Source organism: Chenopodium album, chromosome 11, assembly GCF_948465745.1.
Source record: "Chenopodium album chromosome 11, dcCheAlbu1.1, whole genome shotgun sequence".
NCBI lineage: Eukaryota > Viridiplantae > Streptophyta > Magnoliopsida > Caryophyllales > Amaranthaceae > Chenopodium > Chenopodium album.
In genome coordinates, this window is record NC_137844.1 from 3,354,701 (window position 1) to 3,368,241 (window position 13,541).

At 33.1% G+C, this 13,541-nt stretch overlaps 1 protein-coding gene across 1 annotated transcript; it reads right to left on the bottom strand.

Annotated features, from left to right (window-relative positions):
* Positions 1 to 290: 290 nt before the first annotated feature.
* LOC145567177 (glyoxylate/succinic semialdehyde reductase 1-like) lies at positions 291 to 5,902 on the bottom strand. Its single transcript, XM_081626412.1, has 8 exons — positions 5,710 to 5,902; positions 4,381 to 4,491; positions 4,205 to 4,306; positions 3,537 to 3,638; positions 3,121 to 3,236; positions 1,599 to 1,677; positions 1,361 to 1,531; positions 291 to 620 (listed from the first exon to the last, which is right to left on the bottom strand). Exons 1-8 carry the CDS (start codon positions 5,812 to 5,814, stop codon positions 534 to 536), a joined length of 873 nt encoding a protein of 290 aa, XP_081482538.1. The 5' UTR covers positions 5,815 to 5,902; the 3' UTR covers positions 291 to 533.
* Positions 5,903 to 13,541: the final 7,639 nt, after the last annotated feature.

Sequence of the window (13,541 nt, forward strand, 5' to 3'; positions counted from 1 at the left end):
TTCAGCCTTCAGGAAATGTCGTACATCGACACATCACTTGTCGTTGATGTCTTCTTGACTTCTAACCATGGCCACAAAACTAAGGCATTTTCACGACAATTAATTCTTTTGATAGATTGTAATTTATTGAAGGTAGTTTCTCTGCTTGCGGTGTACGTTGCCAACAATCTCATTATTGAGAAATCCTACTTAGAAACCCACTCGTAAAACCCCTGGCTGTAATCGAAGAAGCTTTACAGTGCAGCTAAAAACGTATCTGAAGTTGACACTACTGAAATTTGCCTCTCAAATGACTACTTCAATGTTGTGCTATTATTATTAAATACAAGATCATGAACTTTCTCGCTACATTCTCCTCCATAATACAAGTACTTGTACAATCTTAGCACAAACATCACATAATGCTCATTAATCTTATGCATCAATTCTAAGGAAATTGTCAGATAGGTGTACGTGGTAATCAATCAGCCACACATACAACTTGTAATCTTCCATCAAGTTCCTGTCTGAAATAAGATTTGTGCTCTTTGTAATTATGGGTGTTTAGGACCCTTAATTGCTTCATGCACAGCTGAAAAATCCTGATCTCCAAGACCCATGCTTCTAGCCTTTTTGAATGCCTGAATAGAATATAAAAGGTAACGATAATCAGAGTCAACAAACATTACATTTTAATCTTTTTGCATACAAACAATGCAAGACTTAGCATAACAAATGTATGTTCGGATTAGATCAGATAGCAATAGGTAAGTTTAGATACAGAAATTATGTTTAATCAAGGCTAAGAATTTCAGATGAGGGCTTTTCATGAAAAAGAAGGAAGCTTGGTTTTTAAAAATTGTCATTATAGATTTGCATATTCCCTAATATATTCTTAATCTAGGATGACCACAAAAATGCTTAGTTTTTACTACGTATTTTACTACTAGGACAAATGGTCTATCCTGTTTGAAAATTTTACTTTAGAACAAAGGTGCAGAGAATCCCAGAAATACTGCAGAGTTTAAAGCTCACATGTAATAAGAGAAGATGACATCAATAACCTAGAGCCCTGGAGGGTAGGGTATTGGCTTGCCTTAGGATCATCTTTGAAGTGGCAAGGCATGAGCAAGACCCGAGGTAGGATTTTTAAGATATGATTACAAAAGGTACAAAGTCGTGAGCTAAGGAATGAATTAGATGGTTCCAGGTACCAAATAGGCCTCAAGGATCTTTTGGGGATCCCAAGAAGCACCTTGATGCCCAACCTTCCTAGGCTTGAAAAAATGTTGTCCGGAGGCAAAATAGGGTAATTTTTGGAGCAATTTAATATTACTAGTGTAAGCGTAAGACAAATTCAATATAACAGATAGATTTTCACCTCATTTGCAGCAGCTGCTACTGGCATTGAAACAGCATTCTCGTCTCCAAGGGCAAGAGCCAATCTCATATCTTTCTGTTGATGCTTTAAAGGAAACGCAGGGGGGTATTTACTTTGAAGCATTGAAGGTCCTTTCATCTTGAACATTGGATTAGCCATAGCTCCCAAGTCCTAGAGAAAAGTAATTTTAGTTTCCATCCAAACCATCAAACATAAAATGTCACATGAGCCATCTTACCAGCACATCAAGAAGAGTAAGAGGATCTAGTCCACTGCTTTCAGTCAATTCCAGCCCTTCCGAAAATGCATTCATCATACTGAAGAAAACACAATACATCAAAAGCCTAAGAATTCCAAATTTTAAAGTAATAAACAGTTTCTCATGCTATAAAACAAAGTGTCTGATTAAATATGAGTTAAGCAGAAGCTGTGCCACAGGCCTTTGAGGAACTCGCAGGCATCTAGCGATGGCCAATGGTCAGAGTCATCAGACAAACAAATTATGCTACTTCTACAGGTTTTGAAGAGCAAACTATGCCAGTTAGTTAAATTTGCATCAAGACCTCTCCAGAACCAAACTACAGCAGGTATGTCACCAGATCCTTGTTGTTGGGTTAATGACAGTCACATGTTCCGTAGAAATCCGAAAACAACAGATTGGAGCTCAGCATGGAAGATGTATGCTTAATTATTAGCCAACTTAAATCAAAAGAGTGCTTTATAGAGTAAAATTTGAGAATATAAAAGCTAAAATGAGTTAGTATCAGGTTAAACTTAAAAAAAAAAAAAAAAAGAGTCCTGTTGATATTACCATTCAATGCAAAGTATGAAGCCCTTTTAGATTGGTATGTTAGAAAAGGTCAACATTGTTGTCATTTCTTAATCTGTGTCTTTCTTTCCCAAATTTACTTACCCAAACCATTCCCTGCATCTGACTAGAGAGCAAATGGACTGAATAACATTAAACAACTGAAGCAAGGGAATGTAAAGGCTGTGTGTGAGGACTAGGCAATTTAAAACATAAATGATGACAATAAGCAGTCCTCCCCATCTTAATAATCATTGACACAAAATAAATAATCTTCAATGGCTTTTCAAACATAGATAATAATGGACACAAAACGAATGAACCTTCACGGCTTTTCTTTGTTAAGGCAAAAGCAAAACAGCCACCACCACCCAGTGTGTATATGGCTAGTGTAAAAATTACTTATCAACTCCACAAGAAAATAGAGGTTGTTCCCCACAAAATTCCCAGCAGACTGAAGCCAAAATCATTTATTCAATAACCAAGTATGATCCCATCATATGCCATCTTTGGAGAGGTCCCGATGCAAACAGCCCTAACCCCTTGTTACTTGTTAGTATACAGACATAAAAATAACAGAAAATTTGTTTTCAAGTGAAGTCAATAAATGGGTCAAGAGAGCTCCAAATGTACACAGCTCTAAACATTGCTAGTATAAAACCATAGAAACTGATCTAAAGTACAGTAAATACATGCTTTGTGCTTTGTTATGAAAGGCAGAAGACAACCATGAAGTCATGTCAATGTCCACAATAAGGATGTAACTAATATAAGTTGCAAGTAGAATGAAGCACGGGATATCAGGTTATCTTGTTCTACAGGACTGCAGGTGACTTGTCTTTAAATCTCTACCCTAGTATCTATCGATGAATTTTTACAGAAAGTGGAAATGCAAATACAGAATATTTCACTAATAACAAGGGAAAAAAATATAAAAGAAAAAAACCCACACCTGCCCATTATCATGTTGACCACAAGCTTCATTTTAGCTCCATTTCCAACATGCCCCAAGAAGAAAGACTTCTTCCCGAGCACATCAAAAATTGGAATTGCCTCATCATATAGCCCCTACAGTTACAAAACATAACACTTAAAAGTCTTAAGCAACTATCCATGTGGTACAGAAAATACTAAAAGGCAAATAACGGATGTTTAGAGATGGCCACTGTCATATATCAACCATCTAGATACAGAATCAAGGCTCACTAAAGAACACCAACTCTTAATAATCAATCCATCAAAGCCTTACTAACTCTGAATAACTGAATTAAAAAAAAAAAAAAAAACACTACGAACTGAAGTATGGGAGTAAAGCAGATAGGATGCGGCCATAAGTTTTTACATGTATGACAAACATCCATCTTTTACCTTCTCTCCACCGGCTAGGATAATCAATTGACCATCCTCTGCAGGTTTTTTGCTACCGGAAACGGGACCTTCAAGAAATCGCCCACCCTTGGATATAATTCCCTGCAAATCAAATTGAAGTTGGAGGTTTTAAAGAGGAAAGTCTGCTGAAGCAAAAGGTATAAAAAGTGTAGTATGAACTAAAACACAGACTGGTAATCAATCATCTGAGGTTGCTGGGAGATGAAAATTTTATTTGCAACTCAAAGTCTACATAAATGCAGCCAACCACCAATAAAGAGCTAGGATCATCCCAGAATTTGGAGACGAGAAAAAAATTCTCTAACTACCACCATGATCCATACAAGACAGCCAGTTATTCTCTAGTTATGCGATAGGTCACCAAGATATCTCAGCAAAATCTAGCAATATATAATTGTCTTGAGCAACCCAGGGTTTTAAATTATTCAATTTGCTTATTAGACTGGAGACAATGCAGTGTAGTTACAATTGGAAAACTTACATTGGAAATCGTAGTTCAAATGTAAAGCATAAAAGATTTGAGTCAAACCACAAATAATGGAAAAGGTGAATGTTCAAAAATCTGGAGGAAGGAATCAGAATCACGCGAACATAAACCATAACAAAACACTACAAGTCTCCACTAGAAATCAATATGCAATACAAACCTCACTGATCTTTATGGATGTATCAGCATCGACAGTTGACATATCAATATAGCCTTTTCCATTGCAAATTTCCTCAAGGACTCCATCTTTATCAAAAACAACCTAAAGAATCATGAACAATGATTAGAAAATAAATCTTGATGATTTGACAAAGCATTCAGCACTAATTTACCAACCGAAATGGCGGCTGAGGGGTCCGACAACATTGCAATTGTATACTTGCACTTCTTGACCACAGCTGCAGGTGTTTTTCCAACAGCAGCTCCGTGTTCCACAAGTTCATCACACTGGTAATTGGTAAAATGAAACAGTACATATAGCTAAGATTATTAATATAGATACACTCATCAAGAATTCCAGATGAAAAGGTTAATCATAGTAAAAATAATATAATTGATAACCTCGGATCACTAAGCATTGAATATCTCAGCTTTCACAGCCAGAAATAAAATAACTACAGATATATTACTAGTTTAAGATCCATATTATATTCCACACCCTGATGTAATTTTAGGAAGCTTTCTCGTGGCACAAGATATATCCTCATTGACATTGCCTCAATACTTTTAAAGAGGCTACACAACTAAGGCAGGGAGACTTATTGCCAAAGACATATAGTGGAGAACTAAATAGGATATCCCTGCTTCATAAATTTCAAAATTAAACAGTAAGTGCTTCACAGGAGCACAAAAAGTTGATATAATTTCAATTCCTTGTAACAAACAAATCTATAGAACAGACCACATCACCACACTGCTTATCTTTGGTATCAACAAAATGACCGCTAGAGTTCCCAATACTAGTTGAACTGAATTAAACATTTAAGATCTTATTCTTCTAGTCTATGTCAGCAGTTCTCATACCCACTTTCTTGCAACTTAATTTCATTGCCACATGATAAGTTGAAGGAACAAGCTTTGTTCAGAAATACTCGACATATGGGCATATGGGCGCGAGCGAAAAATTGAGGAGCAGGATGGAAGAACACGATTCAAAAATAACAAGGCCATTAATTAAATCAGGCCATTGAAGTATTGGTAGCTACCATGTGCTCATATTCCTCATAATCAAATCAAAACTTCAACAATTAACATCTAAAAAGCTCGAAATACACTCCCAATACAACATAAGTCCATTTTAACTACTTAAGATTGTAATCTCCCAATCTTCCTATGATTCAACAACTACATCAAAAAATTCCTGTCTCACAAGTTCTCAACCCCTTTCAAATGATTAACATTCCGATCAAATCTTCAGCACCCGCCCGCCCGCCCGCCACCTACTGGCAAGCTAGCCTCCCACTTTCTGGGTTTCTCTTTTCATAAGAAAGTGATGATTTTTGAATATTAATAAATGTTCTCATGATTTAAACAGATACATAAATGATGAAAATAAAACCAAGAACTCTGATGAATTAGCAGTAACTCCAAAAAGATCAAATTCATAGCAATAAAAAAGGTACTAGTAATTGAAAAATAAATTAATTTTGCAGCAAATTGGAGTACCTTGGAAAGAGTCCTATTCCAAACAGTAACCTTGAAGCCATTGCGCAGCAAATTCATGGCCATGGCTTTGCCCATTATACCCAGACCCAAAAACCCTACCTCCATTTTTTTTGTTTCTGATAATTGGGAGTTGGGAGTTGGGAGTTTGGGGAAGAGAGTGGTGGTTCACTAGTTAAGTAACAGACAACTGAAAGACGGATTTGATCTTTGATTTTTGATACCCTGTTTTATAAACAAGAGTACTTGGTTTAATTGCAAGAGCAAGCCCAACTACTTCGTATATTTAACCACTTCGAGCTATTTCTCACTCTCAACCCAACTTTGTATATCACTCTTCAATTAAAGGGAAAATCGAACTGAACCGCTATTTGGTTGGATATATCGATCAGCCTTATTAACTTGTATTTTCTCTTAATAACAAATAGGTTAAACTCCGTGTAATAGATACACAGTTGTTAAATATTTATAATAATGACAATATATAAAAATGAGGACTTGACTCATTAATTAATAGAAAAAATACAGTTTAATAATCCCAACTTTGCACAATTTACTTTAAATAATCTCAACTTTCGATTATTCTGCAATAATCCCAACTTTCACTTGTGTGTTTTTTTTCCTTCAATCTAGATTACGGTAACCTAAAGAAAGGGTTAAATTTTTTTAAAACGATTTATTTGATACGTGTTGCATGCTAATTGGTTCACTAAAATAAAATAAATAGATTAAAAAAAAATAAAAAAAAAAACCCAAAGACCACCAACCACCAAACGCTGGTGGCCGCCCTTCCCCAACCAGCAAACTGTAATCCCAAACCGCCCTCTTCTATCCCTCAACCCCACGTTTCCGACCTCCTTCCCTCCCTCCCCGCATCGGAAACTCTGCCCTCACTCCCTTTGTTTGCGTTTTCCGCAATTGGAGGAGAGAGAAAGTGAGGGCGCTGCGATTTTGGTGATTTCAAGGGTTGGAGAATTGATTTCGAGGGTCGAGTTGGTGTTACAGGTGGTTTCGGGGGTTATGGGTGGCAGTTTCAAGGACTTGGCCTTTGGTTTTGATGGTTTCGGGGTTAATGGCTAGCGGTTCAAAGCAAGGATTTTGGCTATGGCTGGTTTAGGGGGTGGGGGAAGGTACAGTGGGCCGGTTTCGTGGGGTTAGGCGATTTCTAGGGAGGTTTTGGTGGCTGGGGCTACGGAGACGGTGGTTCGGGGTGAGTGGCTACTGCCAGCGGTTGTGGGCTGGTGGTGGCTTGGTTGGGTTTTTTTTTTCTTTTTTTTATTGAATTTTTTTTAATTTTTTTGAACCAATTACAACTTGACACGTGTCAAGTTACCTAGAATAAGAGGTCATTGACTTTTGTTGATCGGTTTGGGATTGTAGAAAGGAAACGCAGGTGAAAGTTGAGATTATTGCAGAATAATCGAAAGTTGAGATTATTTAAAATAAATTGAACAAAGTTGGGACTGTTAAACTGTATTTTTCCTAATTATTAAAAAAGTATGAAGTATTTTAGAAATAACCACATGTAAATATATATATAGTTATACTCCGTAATAAATAATTAATATTTTAATTAGAAAGTTAGTTTAATTTCTATGTAAAGCAAATGCCATAATTATATAATTGTTTTTTTTTATGGTAAGAACAATTTTTTAAGCAAGTACTTTTTGGAGGGAAAATTTTCAATGTAACGTTGCCAAGTGTTCTTTTAAATTCGCCTTTAATAATATGTAATTGATAACTCGACTTTAAGCTTTAACACGATGTAAATACTCGTATTAGTCGTATATGCTCTCTCCATTAAAAAAAATATAAATAAATAAAAAAAAATTAGGAAAATTTTACATGGACATATTTACTCAATCAAGTTGGGTACTTAAAAAAAACCGAGTGTATAACGTTTTTTTTTTTTGGCTTTTTTTGGCTACATGTAGTGACTACAAAGTTTTTTTTTTTTTTTTTTTTTTTTTTTTTTTTTTTTTTTTTTTTTTTTTGCAAATGAGGCTAAAGCCATAGACAAGAAAATAACAACAATAAAAACAAACTACAGTCTATCAAGGAGGAACAAGACATGGAAACCCAACACCTTGAACATCCTCACTAAGGATCCTACGAAGCTCCAACGGAGCACTTTCCAAAATACGAAGACTAGTAGAATGAGCCACCCCTTGATTAGCAAGCCAGTCAGCAGCCCTATTACCCTCCCGGAGCACGTGAAACTACTTTAACTCCCAATCATCCTTACCCAACAACGTGTGGCAGTAGTTGATGAGGTGAGCACACTCACTGTTTCCTTGAGTATTGGAGTTTATGGCTTGAACACAAGCTAGATTGTCAAGTTGGACTAGAAGTTTATTGATCTGTAGATTGCGTGCTGGCTCCAGGCCACGGACGAGGGCCATAACTTCAGTTTGATAAGCCACACAAGCACCATATTAGCAGAGAAGGCAGAAATAATATTTCCTAAATGGTCCCTTATGATAGCGCCACCACCAGTAGGTCCAGGGACCCTTTAGCACCTCCGTCAGTGTTCAAGACTTGATCTGTAATGACTACAAAGTACTCATATATATATCCATCCGCTCCATAGTAATTAATATATTTTATTATGTATATCATGTAAAATGTTGTTGTATAGATACTTATTATGATGTATATATATTTTAATATTAGGTTATTATAACGAGTATGTGTTAATATTATATACTTGTAATTGCAAAGATTAATGGTTACAGTTTTACATTGATGTAAGAAGAATATTAAATTTTTTTCCTTTTCCTTATTTCGTCGATCAACATAAGCCAACGTAATGTTTTAAACAAATTTAAATCGAATATCATATTGTTGATCGAATTACTAGCTAATAAATACTCGTACAAAGTTTGGTGGGAGAAATTCTAATAATAATAAGGGGAAGAGGAGGAGGAGTAGGTTTATGTCATTAAAAGAAAATTAAGTGTGTTAATTTAATAGAGGCGGCTTAATAAAATAAAAAATCTAATTATTAAGGAAAGTTTTATACTTTTATACATACAAAAATTATGTCCAATAAATAAGCATAATAAAGTTGTTGACATTTACATTTTTAAAATACCAAGCAAAATTTGATTTAATGGGAAAGTTTGTGTTTCACAACCAAGAGGAGAAAACTTAATTCACCCACTAGGTAGTCTACCCATGTGAGTTGGCAAACAATGTGGCATTGCTTGTAATATGTGGCATGTACATGTCATTGAAAGGAATTAAAACACAATTAATGCTTTGTTGGAGGAAAGAGGAGAATATTTTGGTATTTGTGGCTTTTGTTGTTACTTCTCTTCCAATGACTGATATTAACTCAACAAGTTGCATGGTGAATAACTGAGAATCCCTTGGCACCATTAATTTTCATTCATAATTTTTTTTTTTTTGAGAAAGATTAATTGGTAGACTTGGCCTAGCCCTTTATCGTACTAGTGGAGACAACTCTATTTTATATGACCATGACTTAGAGAGGTATTTCTTATACAATCAACTTTGTTTCTTATGACAATATTAATTTCTATTATCAGTTGATACATAATTGAAGTATATTCAAGAATGAAGTTGTATCAGTTGTCCTTCGGGTGCTTTTGGGAGGAACATTTGTTATATTAATTCTTATCAAGATACATGTGTTAATATTAATTCTTATGAAGATACATTTGCTAAGGAACGGTGCTTCGGGTTCTTCACATCTTCAAAAGATTTGAATAGCGAGTATCTCCGGAGTTTTTAAAATAGAGGATACGAGTACAACGTATAATATATTCTTAAAATTATATCTTATGAAATTTTCAATAAAATTTGTTATGAAATGTAATAGTAAAAAAATGTTAAAAACTTACTAAGTACTTGATACTCATAAGAGTATGATTGTACGAATGCATATTACGTGAAATAACCAAGCATTATAAATAAGGTATAACATCCAATAACGGACGATTATAAAAAACGGTGTATACTAGTATGCTACTACTCCGTACCTTATTTAAGGAAAAAAGGGTGAACCTTCATAGCAAAGAAAACTTTATGTCATGATTGCTTATGTTATCAATATAAAAAATTGTTTATATTTCATCATACGTAAAGTTGTTTCATGCATAATTATTAAAACATAGGGCATGTTCACATTAACTGAACTGAACAGATTGGAGTTGAACTTGAACTGATTAGAGCTGAACTGCTGAGCTGAACTGAGCTAACATAAATATTTTATGAGAGAAGGAAATTAGGAGCTGAACTGAACTGAACTAAACTGATTGATTGGAGCTGAACTAAACTAAATTGATTGGAGCTGAACTTAACTGAACTTAATTGAAATTAAGTAACTGTGAATAGACCCATAATTTCGTTAGATACATTAAATATACCAGCATTTAGGTTTAACAGAGGGAGTACAATTTAACAAAATTGAATTAGAAGGGGACGTGATGATGAAGTTTAATAGAGGGAATACGACAATATAACAAGCAATTAACTTAACCAAGATTTAGGGTGTGTTCTTTAATTTCACTAATCTGGATTTATCTGAACTTATTTGAACTGAATTGATTTCATCCGAACTTTTTTGAACTTAGGGCATGTTCACTTCATCTTAATTTCAGTTCAGCTCCAATCAGTTCAGTTCAGTATAGTTCAATTTAACTTATATTTTAATTTCCTTTTCTCATAAACTATTCATTTCAGCTATATTCAGTTTAGTTCATCTCCAAACAGTTTAGTTCAGCTGCATATGATCCAAATTTATCATGTTTGTTAGAATTTGAATTTGAATATTGTTACAATTGAATGTTTCTATCAAAGGTTCTTATGAATCCATGACACCTATATATGATCTGACTTTCAATAGCATCAAAATTTTAGATCATGCAAAACTCGAATTGCCAAATTGAAGCTTCAGTTAAGTTTGACTTGAGCTTGAATAATTTTATCCTAATCAAACCTAGGTCAAAGAACTTAACATGTGCCTGGTTAGATGTCAATCTAAATTATGTCATGGGATGCAATTATATGATTGACTTGGTAATTAAAGACCGAAATCCAAAAGTATGATACAAATCTAAACCAAATACAGATCCAATTAGCAATTTTGATGAGTAGATCCAAATCGGATTATAATTCGAAGTAAGTCAGATGAATTGTTTTCAAAATTAGGATCCGATTAGACTCGACTTTTCCAAATCCAATTATTATTCAGGTAAGATTGCAATTGGTCTAAAAAAAAACCGAACGATTTCAAACCTAAACGCATAATATATCTCGTATTGTTATCTAGATTATATATTCTAATGTTACATTTTACTTTCTTTTTTTTTGACAAAATTTTTTTGTATTTCAAACTAACCTTTATGTATTGAAATATATTTTTTTGTATTTTAAACTAACCTTTATGTATTTTCCCAGCTTTATATACATGAATTTCATCGGTATACTACTAATTTCATCTTTTGGTTTGAACAAATTTAAACGCAGTTTGTTTCATTATTTATGTTATAATCACTTTAACTTAACATGTATTGATAAACTATTACATTCCCAGTTCATATGCTAAATTTTATTTTTTTCTCATTTCTATTTTCTTCATTTTTCAGTTAGAACAAATCTATGTGTAAAAAAAAAAAGTTAGAACAAAATGTAAAAGCATTTTCTTTCATTTATTTTAAAAAATCACTTTTTTTTTTTTTAAAGCAATTAAAAAATAATCACTTTACCTTAATATAAAATGTGAAATTTTTTTTCCCATTTCATGTGCGTAATATTTTTTTCCCCCATTTTTATTGGTTTCATTTTCCATTTTGAACAAATTTAAACGCACTGATAAAATTTTTGTTTCCCATTTGATATGTTATTTTTTTTTAACGATATGTACATGTTATTATTTAGTATTTTGTTTAATTTTTTTATAAAGGGTGTATGTAGTTTAATTTCCTAAATAGGAAAACCTTGTATTTCAAAAAAATCCTTTTTTTAAAAAAAAAAATAAAAAACAAAAAATCCATTCGTCCTTCATTGAATTATGTTAAACCGTATAGAAAAGAAAACCAAAATTACACTACAGAATTTTTTTTTATAGTAAAACGTTTATACCCCATTTATTCAAAATTTATCTCAAAAAAAAAATTATAAATAAATGAAAAAAAAAAAAAAACAAAACAAACAGACGGTTGACCCCTTCCCAACGTTTCTAAGCAATAATGGAGTTTTTTGGAACACATGAAAAAACTTTTTGGTATCCACCTCTGTACAATTCCCAGATGAAATCAAATATTGAAACAAGAGGAAACACTTCATATTCCACTCTTACTTTGAATCTAGTCTTTGATAATTTCCTATAAATTACACTAGCTACCTTCCAATAAGTTTCATACCCATACAAACTTGCTATACAAAATCAGTCTTTTACTCAAAAAGCTTTGGTGAGATATGGAGAATTCAAAATCTGTTTCACTTTCACCAATTGCTTTGAAGTCTTTGTACGATGGATCCACTGCTAGCCTTACCCAACAAACAATTGAGGTTAAAAATCTTTTCAAGCGCATCACAAAGGTCATGGGTTCTCAATTTCTAGAAGATATGTTATCCATGGAGGATGAACCACTAGGTATGCTACTTGAAATTTTTGTGGAAAAGGATTGTTTTACTCCTAAGTGTGGTGTCAAAAATGATTCTAAAACCCCTACCAAATTGAGAAAGAAGCTTTTTTCAAAGACCCCTCCCTCTGCCAAAAAAACTAAACAAATTGGAGAATTTGTTACTGGAGTGATAGTGTCGCCGGGAGGAAAGACTACAACTGCCACCGGGGAAGTTACACAGCCCACCAAAATTCATGAGATTGTCTATCTAGACTGATTTGGTTTTTAGTTTGTTTAAGATGGCCATGGAGAATTATGTTCTTATTTAAGATTTTATTTCAGTTATGTTTTTATTTCTATTTATGTTTTTATTTATATGTGTTATTTCAATGTCATGTCGTACTAAGTCTTGTACTATCTATGGTCATCTGTTTTGAGATTAATGGAGAATTATGTTTTTATTTAATTAACATGGTTTTTATTTCTATTTATGTTTTCATTCTTCTGTTGTTTTGTTTTCATTGTCATGAGGTAGGTCAAGAATGCTATTGTCGTCAGTTTATTCCATGAAGTTGTATTAAAAAAAATTAATAGAAACAAGATAAAACAAAATACAAGGTATATGCAAATTAGTGAATTGCAATAGAATTGTAAAATGTGCTCTCTAAATAAGGTATTTTTTAAATCGTGAGTTGAATTTAAATTTCCATGTTGAGTGGGTTGTTTAAAGATTAAAATTTATAAGTTAAATTACAATTTTTTTTTGTTCAATCGTTTCAAACTTGATTTTATATCTCGAGGAGTTGTTAAATTACAATTTTTGACATTTTAAAATCGTGACTATTTTATTATTTTATATGAAGAAAAACTACAAAGATATACATATCTTAATCTTCTTTATGTTATTTAAGTATGCATAATTGTCTACCTTACAAAGATGTACATACATCTCTTTAAAAAAACAAAAAAATAAAAATCCACAACAAAATTCTATTATAGATGTACACCCTTCAAAAAAAAAATGTACCTGTCAAACTACGTACGGCTATAGTGCTAGCATCAATGCATCATGTTAGCCATAATTCCGTGTATATAAAATATTCTTTAAAGGTTTTTTAAAACTAAATACAATTTTTAACCGCTAATTTAGATAAGTATGCATAAATATCTACAATGATTAACATATAAAAAGATTGCATAATTGATATTCTACGGTTATAGCATTATATCAGCCATAATTAT